The 20,185-nt window shown below is 52.9% G+C and overlaps 1 protein-coding gene across 8 annotated transcripts in view; it reads left to right on the plus strand.

The window, feature by feature from the left end:
• Nucleotides 1-20,185, plus strand: part of AGPAT4 (1-acylglycerol-3-phosphate O-acyltransferase 4) — a 120,336-nt gene that overhangs the window by 80,066 nt on the left and 20,085 nt on the right. For 7 of the 8 annotated variants that reach the window (XM_036091554.2, XM_036091552.2, XM_036091556.2 and 4 more), the window contains one exon: nucleotides 9,229-9,398. In XM_036091554.2, the coding sequence (XP_035947447.1) occupies nucleotides 9,229-9,398 (170 nt within the window). Of the gene's footprint in view, nucleotides 1-6,056; nucleotides 6,281-9,228; nucleotides 9,399-20,185 lie in introns of those variants that run through there. The other variant, XM_036091558.2, reaches the window with a different exon arrangement.

Here is a 20,185-nt window from a genome sequence, read left to right on the forward strand (position 1 = left end):
GACTGAAATGCAACAAGTGCACTGGGCTCCTTGTCTGGTGTGGCCGGAAGGGAGCACTGAAAGCTGCGTGAGGCAGGAAGGCACCTGCTGGGGCGCTAACTGGAAATGGTGCAGACAAAATAAAATCCAAGCAAGTGCCCAAATGAGTGGAGCACACTTAGCATCAGGAAGTTCGGGAGACCCGGGTCTGTGGCCTTGGATCTGAGATTTCACGGAAATGGGGACATGTACTGAGCCTGGAAGGCTGGATAAGAGGTGGTGGGAAGAGTGGGGGAGAAGAGAAAGTGCGAAGCAGGAGGAACGGGCTCCAGCCACGTTTGCAGCTGGTTAGGGACACTATGAGTGGGGCGTGGGGAGTAGGTGGCTGCACAGTAGGGCCTAGAGGTGGACAGACAGGGACCAGTGCCCAGATCTGGTCTCAGATCAGAAATGCCAGCGTCTGTGTCAGGCCCCATAACATAAAAGATACATTCGGTTATTTAAGTCTATTCTCTTTTACAGCGTGTCCCCGCTTGGCGCCCGCAGCAAGACCCCCCAGGGGCCGCAGCTGAGACCAGACTTTCCTGTTTTCTCAGCTCCCCAGATTGTTCAGTTTCGTATATTTATTCCAGTTTTTGCCTAGGGCTCAGAGAGTGCCGGGTGGGTGCTTGATGGATGGCCCCCAGGTGAGGGGTGAAGGACAGGTGCAAAGAGCACGTCGCCAGTCCCCTCCCCAGCGCGGTGTGGCCAGGGGAGAGGCGTGTCCCCTCCACCTTTGGTTCTGGACGGGGACAATAGCACATCATGCATTACAAACTTGAGAGCTTTGCTTTTGCATTTTGGGGGGGCTTCTGAGGATGAGAGGTTTAATTTTTCACCTAATTATTATCAGTTAAAAGTTAAAATTATAGGAACTATTAGAAGCACATAATTATATGTACTTAGTTTATAGATTACACATCATTATAGATGTAATTATGTCATTTTTAAAGTTAGATAAAGTTAATTATACAACTACTATTTTCCTTTGTTGCATCTCTCCCCTGTGTCCAGATGCGGGAGATGCCGTATGGTTGACACATGCTTGAACAATGAACTCTGATCACCAGTCTGAATTCCAGGGTCTTTTTGGCAGAAACGTTGCCTGCCCTGTTTTCTTAGACCTCTCCTCAGCACCTCTACCAGAATGGGCGGCACGGAAGAGAGAAAGCGGCAGTCTTGCCAAGCCGGGAGTGAGCAGGAAGTTCAGTGTAAGGTGTGCTGGGGCAGGAGGGGACCTTCACACCCCATCCTCCAGGCCGGGGAGAGGTCCTGGCTGTGGGTCTGCAGGATGGTGGGGTCCCCAGGGAGCGCGTGCACGACCGGGCTCCCCACCAGGGTGGAGGCTGCTCAGCACCGGCTGTGTGCGGGGAGACTGAGGACAGGGTGGGTCTGGGGGTTGCAGACGGAGGGCTGCCCGGAAGTGGACGCTCAGCCTGGTGTGTTGCTCATTTCCTCCATCTGTGGAAGGAGATGTTTTTCTCCAGCTCTTCCTTACGTCTTTGGTCCTCCTGCTGTGGGGTCCCTGGTAGGAGTGATATGCAGAAGACCAGCTCTGTGCCACGCACGTGGTAAATGCTTTGAATACATCGGCGCATTTCACCTTTACCGCGAGCCTTCTGCATCTTACAGATAAGGAACTGACCACCATCCGCCTGAGGCCAAGATATGATCCTTCCCCTGTGATCTTCCTCTTATCTGCCCCCCTCCCAGAGTGCTCTCTCTCACCTCCCACCCCACCCCATATAATCACAGCTTTTCGTGTGTGTGCAGCCTCGAGAGGCCTCCTGGGCGCCCGTGTCCGCCGCTCACCCGGGGTTCCACACCCCGCACGCTCACGTCCCAGCTCCGGGAGTGGAGCCAGCTGCCTGGCCCCACGGGTTCCAGGTCCCCATCTGCAAAATGGGGACAGCAGCAGTAGCTTGCCAGGACGCCGCGAGCTAACTCAGTGAACGGTGCTCCTTACCATTTTCCTCCTCTTCCTCGTTTGTTACAGACAGGAAAATAGGTACCCCCTGCTCCCTCCTCGCTTTTCCTCTGGTCCGTCTACCCCGCGTTTCCGACCCGTGACTAAGCTGAGCAGCACAATAGCAAACACGACAGGAGCGACTCTGCCCCCGACCGACTGTCTCCACCGGCACCTGCTCCGGTCACTTCGCGGGCCCGGGCCGCCCACGGGGAGCTTGCGAAGCAGGCCGGACGGGGGGGCCCCCCGGGTAGGACTGGGGGGTGGCTGAGCCGCGGGGAAGTAGCTGCTGGCCAGCTCCAGCCCCGCCCGCACGGAGTTGCCACGGGAGAAATGAAGACTGCAAAACTGGGCAATCTGAAAATGTTTAAACAGGACGAAGACGTCCACACGGCTGCATCATGTAGAAACCGCGCTCGTAAATCTGGTCTGTTACGAGTTTCTGACGCCCCCGAAGGCCCTGCTGGCTCCCCGGGCGGGTGATCGGGGTGTCCCTTCCCTCCTGCCGGGAAGGAATGTGCAGGCCGAGGCTGCAGGGGTGGCGGGAAGGGAATGTGGTAACTTAGGTATCTGTTGGGGACGAGGTGGGGACTGGAGGGGGGGAGGGAGGATGGGAAGGAACCGGTTTCGGTGATAAGGCGGTGAGGCCCCGGGGACCGGAGGAAACCTGCTCCTCAGCCGACCTTTCACTCTGGGTGAGCGGCATGCCTCCCTTTCTCCGGTGTCCCATGCATCTCCTCCAGCTCTGAACACTTAGATTCCTTCTGAGGTCAAAGTAAAAATGGCTTGAGGGTTGGGGCAGCCCTGTCTGTGTTGATGGTGATGGTGAGGTGGGAATGTTCTCGAGGACCGAGACAGACATGAGAAGGACAGAACCTGGACAGAATGTGAAGTCCCCAAGTGGGTGTCAGCCCCACTCAGCCAGCGAGGTGAGGAAGCTGAGAGGAGCTCAGGGCCCCGGGGTGGGGGGCTCCTGGCGGGGCCACCGCAGAGCCACCAGCAGCCCCAGGAGTGCAGAGCCCACTGTCCCCACAACATCTGGGCCACTGCAGAGGCCAGAGGAAAGCGTGCCGAGTCCCTAACCTGAGGCAGTGCCCCTGGGTAGAAGGACTTCCGGCACAGAATGGAGAGGGCTCCTGGGGGGAGGCAGCGAAGGAAAGGGAAGGGCCCCCCACCCCCCAGGTCCCTTCTTAGGTCCCGAAGTTTGTTCATTGGCACCAATAAAGGCTGATTCTAACCGACAGCCACATGTGCCCAACCTGCAAGCGTCAGGAGGAGCCGGGAGAGAGAGGTGATTCCAGGGTCTGAGGACACCAGGCGGATGGCTCATCGTGGTCTGAGCATGACCCCCCTGCAGCCATCATCCCTCCCGTGCGGACCCAGTCACCACTCACTTTCTAGGAGAGCAGGAACAGGCTGATCAAGGAGAACTGTGAGGCGTCACCGGAAAACTCTAGTTAGTGAGGTGCTCCATGAGGACGTCGCTGAGGGACAATAGCGGCTTCTCCGTGTTCCAGAGTTTTCTGTCGTTCTTTGCCTTTTGTGTCACATGGCTGTGAGTTCCCCATGGGTGACTCAGTCTCAGGTGGCAGCAAACAATCACCACACACAGTAGGGCCAGGCCTGGGAACCTGGAGGTCCGCATGTTTTTACCTGGTGGTGCCTGACCTTGGAGGAGTCGAATCCCAGCCGCTTTCCCGAGTGACCTTCCTGGGCAGGGGCCTCAGCTGTCCTGTGCCCTTGTGTCTTCCTACAGTCTGCTGCTCCGGGGCCCCGGACAGAACGCCGTCCCCGTGCTCAGGGACGTGTGGGGCCGGGCCCTGAGGGGCCGTGTCCACCGATAGACCCTGCCCTCGCTCACCCTACGGGCCAAGATATGACTGCCGCGTCACGGTGGCCTGAGCCGGGCCCGGGGAGGCCCCAGGAACATTGCCCGCCCGGTTCCCTTCCTCCCAGCATCCTCCCACTGAGAGCCCCCTCCCGATGGCACCAAGCCCCCCGGCCCCTGCTTCCGCTTCAGTTTTGAATTGATGCGTTGTTTTCATTCCTAGCTGTACTGTTTTTCAATTAACTACTCCATGACTGGCCCCGGTTCTTGTCAGCTCAAAGCTCCTATGCTTTTTCCTGGTTGCTTCCTGAGGGTTGGTTTGGAAACACAAACAAGATGGTGAATGCTGTGGGGGCAAAGACCTTATTTTGCTTCTCTTCTATCTGCGCTTTTAGCATTTGTCATTGACTGCCGGCGTTGTAGTGCGAGCTGAGACATCTGCAACCCACAACTGCTGACAAGAGATTTCCCCCCAAATACACAAGGGAAGGACCCCGCTTCCTCACGGGTGTCCTTGGTGCCAGTCACCTGCCCATAGTTTCTGATCAGGTGCCCTTTGGCAACTTCTAAGTTGAGTTGGAGGTTCCAAAGGGTGCAAGGAGTTGGGACTCCCATTTTTCCTGGAGGGAGAGGGTCAGAGCTCCCCCAGGTTCTGCTGCCGCCCTGGGCAGATGGTGGGGGCAGGCAAGGCAGGCTGTTGAGGGAGCTGCTGGGAGACCCCCCAGAACCCTGTGCATGAGGACCGGGGGCACCATGCCTGCCCTGAGCCCGGGTGCCACGGTGTGGAGTGCGTCTCACTTGAATGACAGATGTCCCCGCTCACATGGGAGCACCCCCACGAGGTAGTTGCCCTTCAGCTAGGAAGATGGCGCTGCCCGGCAGCTGGCTGTGACACTGGAGGGAAAGACTGAGCCAGGCCCTGGCCCACAGCGCTGAGAACAGCCACACCACAGGGTAAAGGAAACCTTAATTCATGGTGGTTTTTCTAAGTCGTGTGTCGTTACTTATATAAGAACATCCAACTAAAACATCAGCCAGGAAGACATTCGAATAAGGACAAAAGCTTTCTGAGTATCTCCCGTGTTGGGTGTTGGGACAAGGGTGGCAGAGACACAAAGATGAGGCGACTCGGGTGCTGCCTGGAGGCCAATCACAAGGTCATTGACATTACTCCACACTCCACGTGGGAATACTTGTTGAAAGACACGCATGGCCCCAGCCTGCAAGGAGCTTAGTGTCAATTCCAGGCAGTAGGACACAGACCCTCTCCCACGCTGTTGATTCAAGTGTAGATTGGTAGGATCTTTTCGGAGGGCGATTTGGAAATATCCATAAAATTTTAAAATATGCATATGCTTCGACCCATAATTCTACTTTTGTGTATACCTATGCTGGAGAAATACTCTCACAAATATTTTTGTCTAAAACATGCATTTTCAAGGATGTTTATTGCCATGTGTATAACAGTAAAAAAACAAGGGGGAAATGCTAATCAATGGCAGAAAGCCCACATAAATCACGGTGGAGCCACAGCGTGAACTGCCATGCAGCTCCTGTGTTAGCCTTTATGAGGCTGTCATTCTGGCTATTTTTGACCTAAAAAAATGACAGTTTCATATATTGAACAGAAGTTCTCTGCCTCTGTTTCTTTGTCTTTAAAACGGGGATAATAATAGTGCCTCCCAGTCTCAGAGAGTTAATATGAGCATTTCACACAATACCTCATGCAAAGCCCTTGGAGCGGTCCCCAGCACATGGCCGGAGCCCAAGCAATATTTGCTCATATCACTATGAACATGTGTCAACATGGAAAGATCCAGAATATACCATTTGGAGAAAAATCACTACATGTATATGTTTACAAAGGTCGATAAAGTGTGAACCCATTTGTGGGTGGGAAACACATGAGTGCGTGTGTATGTCTTTGTGTAAATGCCTAGGAGCAGGACTAGATGCCTTCCTTCCAAACTCTTCCTGATGGTTAACCCTGGACAAGGGAGTGGGTTGGGGGCGGGGAGGAGGATGTGCCTCATCAGGGTTCCATGGGGGGGGAGCAGAGCTGCTGGGAGCTCTGCACTCCCCAGTGCAGAGAAGGGTCGCAGGGACTGGTCCTTATTCAACCAGGGGGCTGGCCAGGCTATCTCTGCAGCCGGCGGTGTGGTCTCGGCAGCTCCCTTCGGAGCTTGAAGCCCCAGGGAAGGCAGTCAGAAAGGCGTGGTGGGTGTAAGATGAGATCAAGAGGTTGGAACCCCCAAGCACCCTCTGAATCCCGTGTCGGTTCTCGTTGCGTCTGGTGTTGATGGCGTGGGGGCCCTGCCTCCGCCAGCAGACACACAGCCCTGGCCCAGGAGTCAGAGAAGCTGAAGGAGGGGATGTGAAGGAGGGGGAGCAGTTGCAGGCCCCCTCGGCTGCCGCTGCCGCTTGGTGCTGAGGAGGTGAATCAGCAGATCAGCAGCAACGCGCGTGAGGTACGCTTTCCTTTCTCCTGCCAAACCGCCCAGGATTGTCCCTCGTCGCCCCCCATAACTGGAAACAAACACACAAACCAGAAAGGAGTCTGGGAAATGTAGTCCGGCCGAGCCTAACGGACACATCACAAAGCCATCAAGGGGAGTTTCACCTTTTCCTTTATATACTTCTGGATTTCTAAATTCTTTTACAATGTGGCTCTATAAATGTATTTATTGTGAATAAAAAAGAAATGGAAAGCCTTTGGTAAAAAAAAAAAAAAAAAAAAGGAAAGAAAACTCTTGTTCCCAGTGAGATTTAGTGTTTAGTTATATGGCTAATAGTGTCCTGAGAACCTAATTCTCCGCTGTTAGCTGCCCGGCCTCAGCACCATCACCTCCTCCCTGGGCTTCGGCACCCACCCCCTAACTGCTTCTGCCCGGCTCTTGGGTCTGTTCCCACTTCAGCCAGAGTGAGCTTTTCAAAATGCAAATCAGATGCTGCTGCGTGCCTATTTAAAAACGCTCCAGTGGCTTCTCATTGCCTTCATTATGAAGCCATAAATCATCGCTCCCCACTCTAGTCCAGAAGTCGCTGTAACACTGTCCCTCTCGGTCTGGCTCCATCTGGCTCTCTCCCTCCCCCGACCCCGTCCCTCTTGCCTTTAGTGGTTACAGAGCCTAAAATCACCGTGCATATCACAGTAATAAAAGGCTGGCCACTTACCGATTCCCTACTATGTGCAACATTATGCTACCTGCCTTGACGCCGTAATCTGATTTAACACCCTCAGTCTCGGGTGAAGTCTAAATGCTTTTCCTATCCCTATTTTGCAGACAAGGGCAGGGAGACTTAGGGGACATTGAGAAATGAGCGAGTGCTGAGTGGCACCCCCAGGATTGGAGCCTGGAGTGTCTGACCCCCATAGGCATGAGCACGATATTCAGCAACCATCCATCCTGTGAACAAGTCTTTCCTTCCCTGTCACACCGCCTTGTGAGTGGAAAACTGTCTTCCCCCCGGGCAGTCGGCTCCAGGAGGGTAGGCATCGAGCCACGCCTCCAGTCCCTCGCGTGGTGCTTGCACACAGTAGGTCACTGGTGTTTGTTGAAAGCATCAATGTGCCGGCGCTGTGCTGGGTTCTGGACTAAGGCCAGCGTTAGAAGAACCAGACAATGCAGTCCTTGCGCCCAGGGCTTGCGCTCTGTCATCGGGGAGCTGATCTCATGCTGGATCACAAGCCGCTCTAAGTCCCGGGGAGGGTGCTGGGGAAAGTGTGCATCGGCCCTGCCTGACCGCTGCTGGGGAAAGTGTGCATCGGCCCTGCCTGACCGGAGAGGCATTCAGGGGGTATTTGCAGAATGACGGTGGGATGTGAGTCACAGGAATGGCCAGCCTTATCTGGTGGACTCCCGTGTAGTTCTGCTTTTGGGGTTTATCTGTGCTCTGTGGCTGGTAATGGAGGAGATTGGTCCTGCCCCTCCTGTCTCTTAGAAGAAATCAGTGCAGCAATATAAGCATCCTTCTACCCAGTGGTGACAAACTGTCCCTTTGTCCCGGCCGGCGGTGTTGCCTGCCCCTCCCACCCTCCCTACACACTTACCTTCTCCTTCCCTGACTTGCCATGTGAGGTCCCACTGATGTCACCGTCTGTGGGACAACTGACTGGGGACTTGGCGCTTTCTCCGAGGAATAGGCAGACACTTTCCCTTGTCAAGTAAGGGGAGGGTGTCGGTTTGTTTTTAATGATAATGCTGGATCCTGAGTGGCTGATTTGCTGGGACCTTCCCGTGTGCTCTGTGTGGAATGCCCTGCAGTGCGTCCTGTACTTGAATCCTCACAGAACCTGTGAAGCGACCCATTCTAAAGATTAGGACACCGAGGTGCCAAGAGGTTCACTTGTCCGAAGTCCCACAGTGCTCACTGCTTAGAAACTAGCAATGCCTTCTAGAGAGTTCTAGTGCACCAGTTAGAATGCATGAGTCTCCAACCTCAGGAGAAAGGTTTTAAAACATAGGTTTGCCTGGAGTCAAGATTGCACCTGCTCGTCTGTGTGTGCGTGTGCGTGCGTGTGCGTGCATGCATGTGTGTGTAGGGGTGGGTGGCGAGTGAGTCCTCTGCTAAATGCAAATGCGTACCCCACTAATCGGCAATAAACAGGGCTACGACCTTGGCAGAGGCCTCACGCACCCACCCATCCACCTGCCGAACACCTTCAGCTTTCCAAATTCTCTTTAAAACTGGTACATAGATACAGTTTTTACACCAACATGCAACTCTTTTTCTGGACAATTTCTACCATATAGATAGACGTTTCCTGAAGCAACCAGGTTGGGAATGGGACACCAGGATTAAAGCCATCACTGAAGAATAAAGTGAAGTTGGACTTCTTTTTTCACAAGCTCCTACAGAGTATTTTAAGTTTCACTTAGGCCCGCAGTATAATGGCTCTCATGTAACCTCGCTTCCTCATACCCTGGGTCTTCATTATTTTGGGTGCATACAACCATCATGAATGGGAGAGAGAAATGAGGTATTTAGTGTTCTCTGATGGAGTTTATAAGTATCCTGATTAGTCACTTCCCAGGATCTTCAGAATTCTGGGCATGGTCTCATGCCGCCTCTCAGAGCACTGTAAACACGAAGGCACAAGTTCTTGATGGATTCAGGCTTTCTGATTGACTTCTCCCCAAGGCAATTAATCAAGGAATGCAAGTCATTTGCCTTCTCAAAGCTTCCTCTCCTTCCCTGGACACTGTGGTAGAGTCTTTCTTGTTTTCCTTCTGCTTCTAAACCATGTCAGGGATGGGGGCCGGGGCAGAAATGATCCAGAACTTGACCCCTAGAAGTTGCTCTCTGCCCCAGCCGGGAGGGGAGAGCCTTGCTCCAGCTTGGCCCAGCAGAACCGAGCCTTGGTCACCACGGATGCGTGAAATAAACGTCTGTCTGTTGTTATGGTTTGTTCCAGAGCTGGTGATGTTGCTGGAGTGGTGGTCGGGCACGGAGTGCGTCATCCACACAGACCCCCAGGCCTACCTCAAGTATGGAAAGGAAAATGCCATCGTGGTTCTGAACCACAAGTTTGAGATTGACTTTCTCTGTGGTTGGAGCCTGGCCGAACGCTTTGGGGTGTTAGGGGTAAGTCGGATTCATATTCCCCCCTCGCACATTTCCCCGGTTCACCACTATGACTTGCCTTTTTGCTCTCAATCATGCAGGATAACAGAGGCATTCACGGTTTCTACCTGATGAAATGTTCTTCACCAATTGCTTTTCATTCCTGCTTGGAATCAAGATGCACGTCTTCTAATGAGCAATAATGATACTGATTCAGCGATTATTATGTGCTAGATATGTTACACACAATTCGTTTATTGACTCCTTACAGAGACATTTATGAATCGATGATATATATCTTCCCTTTTTAAAAAAACTGAGTTATAGAGGGTTTAAATAATGTGCTCAAGGTCCCACAGCTAGGAAGTAGATTTGGATTTGGACTCGTGGTGTGAGGCCACTTCACGTCCTTCATCTCTATGCTCTCCTCCTCTCCTGGCTCACGGACAGTGCTCACCCCTGCCTTTTCATCTTTGTGGGCTTAAGAATGTGGAATCCCCAAGCTAGAGAGTTTCAGTGGCAGAATTCAGAATGCCCATGAACTTCTATATCCTCCAACTAGTTTGACTCCTCGCATGCCTTTGGGGCTGGGCTTTCTTAGCTGACTTTTGTCACCTTGAAAATGTCGAGGTGTGTCTTGGTCACGCCTGCATCACATAACCGAATTGAAGTTGTCTCTGTGCTGAGCTGTCGCAACAGGGGTTACAACATGTCCTGGCCCGGGGGCGGGGAAGGGCTGGGACAGCTTGCGCCAGAACTTAGGGATCGTGTTTTGCACCTGGGAGTCACCCCTGCAGACAGCCGGGCTGTCTGCTCACGTCACGTTGTCTTTGGTGGACCAGGTGGACCAAATCAGTGTTCAGAGTGGAGGAGATGCAAGACCAGGAGAGGAGCTGGGATGACGGAGTCCCCGGGTCTGAGCCGGCGGCGGGGCTCCGTGGGCCCAGTCCCTGATGTGCCTGTGGGGTCTCAGAGTGGCCAGCAGCACTTGGGGGCCCCTTTGACTCGGCCTTTTTGGGAAGACCTTGGGTGAAGGAAGACTATATAGTGTGGGACACATTTTGTATCTGCTTTTAAACATTTATGCACCTTTAAATTGGGGGCAAAAGGAGAGAGAAGGAAATGTGCTTAGAACCACATCCTGTTCACATCTTTGGGACAAAGGATGCTCATTATGATGCAGTTAAACTATCAAAAGGCAAGTAAGGTCGTTAGCCGTTTTTCAAGAGATAGAAACAGTGAACTCCATCACTGTTGCTGCCTCGAGACTTCTAGAAAGCTGCATTGCCTGTGGGTGAATCACTGAAAAGATTTCTAGGAAAGCAACAGGCCCTCCTGTCAACAGTGTCTTCTTTGTTTTCCTATTATTCTTCCAGTTCCAATATCAGTGTGCGCATGTGCACTAAATGTATTTTCAGGAACAAGATGGAACATTCTAGCATCTGCCTTTCTCTGTTTTAGAGACCCTGGGCAGAGATCTCAAGTATGGTTTTGTGGTCTTATTCTCTGCGAGAAGAGACTACCCCCTAAAATGTCACCATCCCAACCCCATCGTGGATGCGGATGATTGTGACCAGGTCCTTCTCCTGTCTTGGGAGAAAGGGTACCTAGTGTCTTTGCACCCTGACTGCTAGGACATCCATTCTCCTGCCTTAGAGCTAGCTAGACCTCCCGGCGTGCCCACGTGCCCCCAGCCCTGGTTCTCCCCGTGTGCTGGAGGGACAGGCGGTGTTTCCCAGGCTTCCCACGTGGTTTTGGGAGGGAGCCAGGCTCCGAATGTGAGCGCACATCCAGGAGAGGCTCCCAGGCCAGGAGGGTCTCTCAGGCCCTGTGGTACAGTCAGGCATGCTAGATCTGTGGTCACTGCCCCCTCCACGTTGTGCTCCTGGTAGCTTGATGACCACAAGCGCTTTCCAGGTGCTGTTTACTGCATTTACACTCTTCCTAATTCTTATCGCATTGTTATTATTGGCACTTCATCAATAAACTTCCAGAGCCTCCGTTTGGCTAAATCATTGGTTCCAGGATAGTAACTAGTAAGTCCGGAGGAAAAGCTGCGGGGCCTCCGGGGCCCCAGAGCCTTTGCGTCAGAAAATGACCAGGGCTGACTGGGACAGGGACCAGGCTTCCCATTCGCTCCCGGCTCGTGGTCTGCACGGGGCTCATTCTGAGGAGTGAGAGTTGTCAGTCTCTTCACCAGGTCAGGGAGGGACCCAGCAGGAACTAACAGAGCAAAGGCAAAACAGAGAAGCTCACAGAGGCACACAGCCATGCAGAAACAGGCACAAACAGATGGAAAGAGTGCGTGCTTGTGATGTGCTCACAGGAGAAGTAACATGGAGACAGTCCCAGGCCAGGAGACAGTCCCAGGCCAGGAGAGGCTCCCAGGCCTGGAGACAGTCCCAGACCAGGAGAGGCTCCCAGGCCAGGAGAGGCTCCCAGGCCAGGAGAGGCTCCCAGGCCTGGAGATGGTCCCAGGCCAGGAGAGGCTCCCAGGCCAGGAGAGGGGCCAGGGGCCAGGAGAGGGTCCCAGACCAGGAGAGGCTCCCAGGCCAGGAGAGGGGCCAGGGGCCAGGAGACGGTCCCAGGCCAGGAGAGGCTCCCAGGCCAGGAGAGGGTCCCAGGCCAGGAGAGGGTCCCAGGCCTGGAGACGGTCCCAGGCCAGGAGAGGCTCCCAGGCCAGGAGAGGCTCTCAGGCCAGGAGAGGGGCCAGGGGCCAGGAGAGGGTCCCAGACCAGGAGAGGGTCCCAGGCCAGGAGAGGGTCCCAGGCCAGGAGAGGGTCCCAGGCCCAGAGACAGTCCCAGGCCAGGAGAGGCTCCCAGGCCAGGAGAGGCTCCCAGGCCAGGAGAGGGGCCAGGGGCCAGGAGAGGGTCCCAGACCAGGAGAGGCTCCCAGGCCAGGAGAGGCTCCCAGGCCAGGAGAGGGGCCAGGGGCCAGGAGAGGGTCCCAGACCAGGAGAGGCTCCCAGGCCAGGAGAGGCTCCCAGGCCAGGAGAGGGGCCAGGGGCCAGGAGAGGGTCCCAGACCAGGAGAGGCTCCCAGGCCAGGAGAGGCTCCCAGGCCAGGAGAGGGGCCAGGGGCCAGGAGAGGCTCCCAGGCCAGGAGAGGCTCCCAGGCCAGGAGACACTCCCAGGCCAGGAGAGGCTCCCAGGCCAGGAGACGGTCCCAGGCCAGGAGAGGCGAGCCCTCCAGAGATGGAGACGCTTTCATGGAGCGGGAATGCTACCTCTACGTCATTTAGGGTTTTTAGGTCAGAGACTTTGGAGTCCTTGAGGGCGTCACAGCTTGAGCACAGCGCTAAGACTGCGGATGGCCAGAAAGTTACTGACGGGACAGCCGTCCCGCTGACAGCATGGAGACGTTTCACTTCCAGCTGTGATCCCTAAATGAACACCATGGTCACCCGATTGCCTTTCTTCCTATTGAAAACCGAGCAGCCAGGGTTGCCGGTGAAGGGCTGTGAGCACTGCCGTCTGAGACTGTTCTAGAAGTTTGGAGGTTTAGGCCTCCGGTTTTCCGGATTCTTGCTAATGTGCCTCCTGGAGCCCCAGAGTCCCCACCAGGACAGGAGGGAGGGTCCAGACAGGGACAGGAGGTGGCCACCTTCCCCTTTCCGCCGAGCGCCGCGCACCAGCCCGTGCTGTGGCCGCACGTTCTAAAGGACGCCTCATGCTGGCCAAGGAGCGGCTGCCAGGAGGGGACGAGGGAGGCACCGGTGAGCTTTGTCGGGGTCGGGGGCTGGGCCGACTCGGGGGGAAGCTGCCAGATTCTCCCCCCAGCGGAATGGCCTGTCCCCGAAGCAGGGAGCAGTTCCCTTCCCCGCTGGCTGCTCCAGCGGCTGAGGTCCAGCCGGAGGCCAGGGTGCCAGGTGAGTGGCTCGGCCCCCTTCCCAGGTGGCGCGTTTCTTCCCGCCACTCTTAGGAGGACACAAAGCAGCAGCTTGCTGTATTAATTGCTCAGCAGTACCTTTGGTCTTAAATCACCTTCAAAGAAAAGGCACCTGATTGATCTCTTTTTAAAAATAATGCATGACGTTGAGATCCTTCTGGAGTCTGGGGAGCTTCCTTCTTAGAGCAGAAGGGCCAAGGAGAAGGTTCCTGACGGGGCAGTTTGTGCCCACACAGGTAACAGCCTGAGAGGAAGTGAGTTTAAATTGAAGCAAGTGAAATTTGCCGAAATTCTTGAGAATGGGGTAATTAAATGTGAAATTGGTTTTGGGGGGAAAGTGATGGGATTTTCTTAAAAAGGAGAAAAAGGTCTTTTAACCTTTTACAGACATCTGAGGTCATTCCAGGGGCCCTGGTTCCCAGGGCGCCAAAGGCTCTGGTTATGACCTTCGAGGAACACACGGACCCTTTCCTCCCTGGGGAGGGGCATGGCCTGTGGACAGTTGAGATGCGTGTCTCTAAAGTGCCCCACAGACTGTGGTGTGCAATGCAGGGGCTCAGGGCTTCCGAAGCTTCCGGTCCCTGTTCACCCATCTTTCTGTCCCAATAAAATACATACGCATCGCTCCACGGTGGCCCCGTCAGGTTACGGCAGGCTACCCGCGATCACGTTTGTCGGGTCTTCCAGCAGCACCAGGCCCCCGTTAAGCGCTCCGTATACAGTAGCCGAGAGGGTCAGTGTTTACCAGCTGGGTGGGTGTGGCCTGGAGGTTGACCTGGAGGCCAGCTGGGATGTTTCTCTTCAGATCGGCTCTGTTCGGTGGCTTGTCACATTACCATAGGTATGACATATCTATGGTAGTATGACAAGCCACCGAAGAGAGCCGCTTACCTGGGTTTGTGCGGTCTGGGATCCAGGCACACCTCAGCTGGGGGTCCTGCCAAGGGTCCTTCGTGAGGTTGCCCTCAAGGTAAGAGAGCAAGGACATAGGGCTGACCGTGCTGCTCACTTGGGGCGACAGCCAACTTATTTAACCACAGACCAGTCAGCCCTTCGGCACCATCCTGGGGGCGCCTGTCGTCCCCAGTGTCCCCCCTTTGTTAGCTGGGGAGGGCCTGGAGGGCTGCGGTCACTGTGGTGAAGGTGGAATATTGGTGTTTGAGGCAGCTCTGTTTACCAAATTGGGGGAGGAATTTCAATAGTTTCACAACTGGTGTAACATTTGGTGCTTACAAGCACGTGGACTGTTGGCCCCCGGGGACACAGGAAACTTCTAGAAGGTGGTAACATTGGAACGAGGCCTCGAGGGCATGATTTTAGGAGCAGTGGGAGACTGGGGTGAAGGGATGATTATCAGGCACCGGACAGAGGTGGGGAGGTGCCTCAAGGGAGAGACCGTGGATGACGTGCCCCTCCGTGAGCAAGCGGCGGGTGCCATGCTCTTGCGCCGCGCTGACAGGCTCCTCCCCATTTGGGCCTGGCCAAGGTGCACACTCACTTCACCATCCCGCTCACTTCCCTGGCCCCGAACTCAAGGTCACCGTGGGCTGATTTCAGACTTACCGCGGGGCGAGGGCTGCCGCTGTTCTGCCGAACTCTCCTGGGCTCTCAGTAAAACGAACCGCAGATGCCGTAAACCCCCCAGATGGTGGGTTTCCTCTGTCTTGTTTTTGAACATGTAAAACTTAGCAGCAAAGCGGATGGTCGGAAGGGTGAATCTATGCGTTCTGGTTCAGATATCAAGAGCAACTCTTTCTTTTCCCTTCTACTTACTCCAGAACAATTCTCTCCTAAGCATGGCAAGAGAGAGAGAGATGTGCAGGCCAAAAAAACCCAATGTCTTAGGGTCCCACAGATGTGGACTTGAACCCTGGCTCCTGCATTTGTGTGACCTTAGGAAGGTTATCTGACTTTTCTGAACCTCAGTTAATAATTCCCATCTCATGATGTTGTAAGGGCTTAGTAAATATATAGGGCTTACTGAATATATGTGCTTGTTTAATGAATATAAGAAAATACCTAGTTCAAGTGCCTTACACAAAGTAGGCATGTAATAATGCTTAGTTTCCTTGACCCTAATTAGTTCCCCTGCACTGAGTGTTTTCTTATTATGAAAAATAGGATAAGGTATGGAAGACAAGAGAGAGCAAATGTTTTACTAAGTGGGATTTAAGCGGAGCTAGATCCCCATGCAACTGACATCCCCCATCATTTTTATGCAATGCGAAGTGTGCTTGTATTCGTGCTATCGAGGTTTCTTCATACACGTTTGTCAAATTCCCGTTGGCTACAGAGAGATGAGAAGTTTTTAGATGTGGAGAACTGTTTTTCTTTTTTTAAAGATTTTATTTATTTATTTATTTGAGAGAGAGAGAGAGAGAGAGAGAGCGAGCGAGCATGGGGGGGAGGGGCGGCAGAGGCAGAGGGAGAAGCAGACTCCCCGCTGAGCAGGGAGCCTGACATGGGGCTCGATCCCAGGACTCCAGGGTCATGACCTGAGCCCAAGGCAGACACTTCACCAACTGAGCCACCCAGGCGTCCCTACATGTGGAGAAGTGTCCTACGTTCTCTTGTCCATCAGATATACCTGCAGCTCTGGTTCATCAGCTCCGTTAGGTGGGTTTGCATCACCCTCAATGCTAGTATCATGTGGGTGTGTGGGAAACATGCTCGCCCACCCCACCCTCAATGGCTTAATCAGCATCATCCCTATCGTACTCCGGCACCACCCACTGCACTAAGAGTGGGCGGGGACACCGCTGTGGGCCTCCAAGTGTTCACCCGTTGGGCCAGGCCTGCCGGGACCCGGCATTACCCAGATAAGGAAGCCGAGAGAATGGTGAGGAGGTGAGATCCCTTACAACTCGGGCAGCCAGGTGCAGCACTGGCCAAGGAAAGAGATCAGTAGCTCAATGGAAGTAGAGATGCAGCTTGAGTTCATAACTGAATACGTCCCTGGAAATGTTAGTGTACACTTTATTTTTAAAAGTTATATTTAAAAGTGTAGTGCTGAGTTAGACACACCAAGGCCTTTTTAGTCTTTTTAAAAATTTTATTTATTTATTTGCGAGAGGGAGAGAGTGCAAGAAGGAGCAGAGGGAAAGGGACAAGCAGACCCCCTCCCAACACGGGGCTCCATCCCAGGGCCCTGAGATCAATCACAACCTGAGCCGAAATCAAGAGTCGGAGGCTTAACCCACTGAGCCACCCCCGTGCCCCGGTCTTCTTTTTTATTAAGCAGGATCCTCTGGCAATGTCTTTAACAAGCCAGGGTTGGATTACACCAACAGATCGTAAATCCAGACTTGCTTAAAGCGGCAATACATTGGGCTTCCTCCCTCCTCTTCACACAAGCCTCAGCAGACCTTCAGAGCAGGGGATGTTTGTCCTGGGAACCAGCTCTGACTCCGCAGGGGCCCCAGTAACTGCTCCCTCTTTGTCACACCCATCTGCTAACGTGCCCAGGGCCCTCCCATGCCCCCGTCTCCCTGTGCTTCCATCAGCTGCTTATCAAACACCTGCCGGCCACAAGGAATTGGCAATAGCTCCTAATATCTTCCGCCCTTGCAAGGTCCTGGTCTCCCAGCCCTGCCCCTGGAATTCCTTCTGCTCTGTCTCTCCTTCTGCCCAGGGCCACCCCGGGAGGGACTCAGGCTCCATTCGGAACAGAGGCTGGGAAGGGGACGTGAGGATCTGTGCTCAGGAAGGGGGAGCCGGACATTGCATCTTCTCTCATCTGTTTTATCGGGAGCCCTGATCCTACTGAGCAGAGTCAAGTGTGACAAGTACCCAAAGTTCAAGAGTTTCCTTTGTCCCCAGATGCCCTTTCCCTCCCCACTCCATATCCACACACCAGGCAAACGAAGAAGAGTTTCGGGTTTGCTCAGGGGAGGGACGGAGACTTGGGTGGGGGGAAGATGCTATCGGGAGTCCGGGAGCTGGGAGCGCTCTACTCCACCTGGATAAATGATACACGTTTATTTGCAGTCGAAGAGAGATGAATTCTCAGAGAGTGCTTCTGTTTCATGTTTGTTCTATGCGTTCCCCCAGCGGCTGTGAATAATTGTGGCACAGCGTTCATTTTGTTTTCCGACTCTCCTGAGATTTTTCTGGTAGTGTAAGGCCCCCAGCATTTTCTTCTTTAGCATCAGAGAAGGGAGACAGCCAGCCAGAGAAAGAATGAGGATAAGCAGATTTAGGCCACATATATGTTACTCTCACGGGCACAAATAGAGTCTCACCGTTTGACATGTGAATGCACACACACGCGCGCATGCGCCTGACTCGTGATTTTGAGCTCCAGTCTTCTCTCCTGCCTTTTACTGTGGTAAGGGACTTACATTTCAGAGACACATTGCAGCCCCATCTTGTCCAGGCTTGTACCCCACATCATTTGCCGGAGAGCATGTTGGTTCAACAACTTACAGAGTTCAGTGGCCGAAGTGACACAGACATTGGCAGCTTTCTGTTTCTCTCCTCCCACTAGACTGTGCATCTCGAGGCCACGGATAATCCCCTTCACTTTGGTGTCCCCACCTGGCCCAGTGCCCGGCACAAAGGAGGTATTTAACAGGGGCGCCTGGGTGGCTCAGTCGTTGAGCGTCTGCCTTCGGCTCAGATCATGATCCCAGGGATCGAGCCCAGCATCGGGCTCCCTGCTCAGCGGGAAGCCTGCTTCTCCCTCTCCCCCTGCTTGTGTTCCTGCTCTCACTGTGTCTCTCTCTGTCACATAAATAAATAAAATCTTTTAAAAAAAATAAATAAAAAGGAGGTATTTAACAAACACTGGTTGCATGGACAGAACAGTCTTGATGTTAAAGTTCACAATACCACACATCAAAAAAAGAGGCTGAGCTGTTGGCTGACTTGCTAGTCCTCTACAGTGATGGGGCTTAGCTCATAGACGAGAAAAAATTTCAGAGGGTTAAAGTGTGGATGTTTTAGTCTGCTTTCAGTGTTCCACTTAAGAGATCCCATTCAGGTATTTTATATTTAGTAGAAATAAATGACCTTGGGTGAATCCAAAGGACTAACTGTGACCGTGCTGGTAAACCTTCAGGAAGGGCCATGTGTTTGGAGGCCAGAAAGATATTTGTGCAAGCAGCACGTTGACCAGGGGCCATCCTACTGACCAATGTTGGAACCCAACTGTGTTTTCTATCAGTGCCTACGGAGTGGTCAGAGGAGGTGGGAGAATCACGGAAAGGTGGCTGAACTGGATGCCCTACCCGTTCCAACCGTCCTACAAACCCAGCCTCAACACTAAACATTTTCATTTTATCAGCCGGCAGGTGGCCATGTTGGAGAAAAACCTTAACTAAAAAGTCCTGATTCCGCTCATTTTTCATCACAAAGGCCATGGACCCGACACAAGTGAGGGGAGAGCCGCATAATCTCAGGGTTGCAATGTACTGGATCTCAGCGCATCTTCAAAGCAGTTCTTTCTAGCACCATTAGCACCATGTGGTCTCTGCACAGGGGTTGACCAGTTGTTTGGAGGTGCTGAAGGGGTTCATGGGGTGTTGGAGGGTTCATGGGGTTTGCTGTCTCCCTGAGCAACTGCATGGTCCCAACTGTGGTTATGGGCTGCTCAGTTAGGTTGATCGGGCAACTGTGGTAAGATAGCTCTCGCCCTCGCTCTCTTACACACACACACACACACACACACACACACCCTTTCTCTCTCACACACACACATTCTCACATAGTCTCTCTCCACACGCACAGTCTCTCATACACACTCTCTACACACACACCCTTTCTCTCACACACACACTCTCACATACACACTCTCAAGTCTGTCTACACACACATACACACTCACTCTCACAGTCTGTCTCACACAAACTCTAGACACACACAGTCGCTTTCATGCACACACACCCTCTCTCACACAAACCCTCTTTCACACTCACACAGTCTCTCTTTTTACACACATATAGTCTCTCTCACACACTCTCTCACACACTCATTCTCTGACACACATACACATATACTCTCTCACAGTCTCTCACACACTCCCTCACACTCACTCATACACACTCAATCACACACTTTCTACACATAAAATTCTCTCATATACACTTTCTCACACAATCACACACACATACACACACTCTCCACAGATACTATCTCTCACACACACATACCTCACACACACACACTCAAAAGTTTCATAAACTTTTAACTGTAGAATGTGATATCATGTCAGCAACTCCCTACAACTACCAACAATGGCCAGGTCCTTGCAGTTGTGGATTCCTCATAAGAAGTTGCATTTCCTATGAACATTTTTTATTTTCCAGACATGCCAATGTCTAGATGGGCCTGTGGTCAATCTAACTCATCAGTAATCCTCTCAGATCTACCCTCAAAATAAATCCAGAATAAATGAAATTGATATTGTTTTTATACATTCTTTCCTGAAGACTTTACCATCCACATATAGAAACCCTTGCTTGGCCTGGGAGGGTTATGATATTGATGGCATATTGAGTTTCCTGGAGGACTGTAAGCATATTTGAGTAGTAAGTTTCTAGTCTGTGGGTCTTAAGTGAGTAAACTCCCGTAAATCTCTCAGCGCACTGCCTGTGAGGTAATGCTGGAGTACCCGCAAACTTTTGTTATCACCATATGCTAAAGCATGGTTTAGGAAATGGGCTGAATTGAAAGGGACATTTAGCCCCTGTGCTTACTCTGTGGTAGTAATAATAGCTATACATTATTGAACACCTGTTGTCAGGTTCACAACTCCACACTTTTGTATATGTTTCCATATGTTATTAAATCTTTATGGCAACACTTTGAGGTAAGTATTCCTTTCCTCATAATACAGCTGGGAAAATTGAGGCTCGGGAAAGTTAAGTCTCGAGACCAAAGTCACGCAGCTGGGCCGTGGTAGAGCCTGATCAAAATCAGGA

The sequence above is a fragment of the Halichoerus grypus genome, chromosome 9 (genome assembly GCF_964656455.1).
Source record: "Halichoerus grypus chromosome 9, mHalGry1.hap1.1, whole genome shotgun sequence".
Lineage (NCBI taxonomy): Eukaryota > Metazoa > Chordata > Mammalia > Carnivora > Phocidae > Halichoerus > Halichoerus grypus.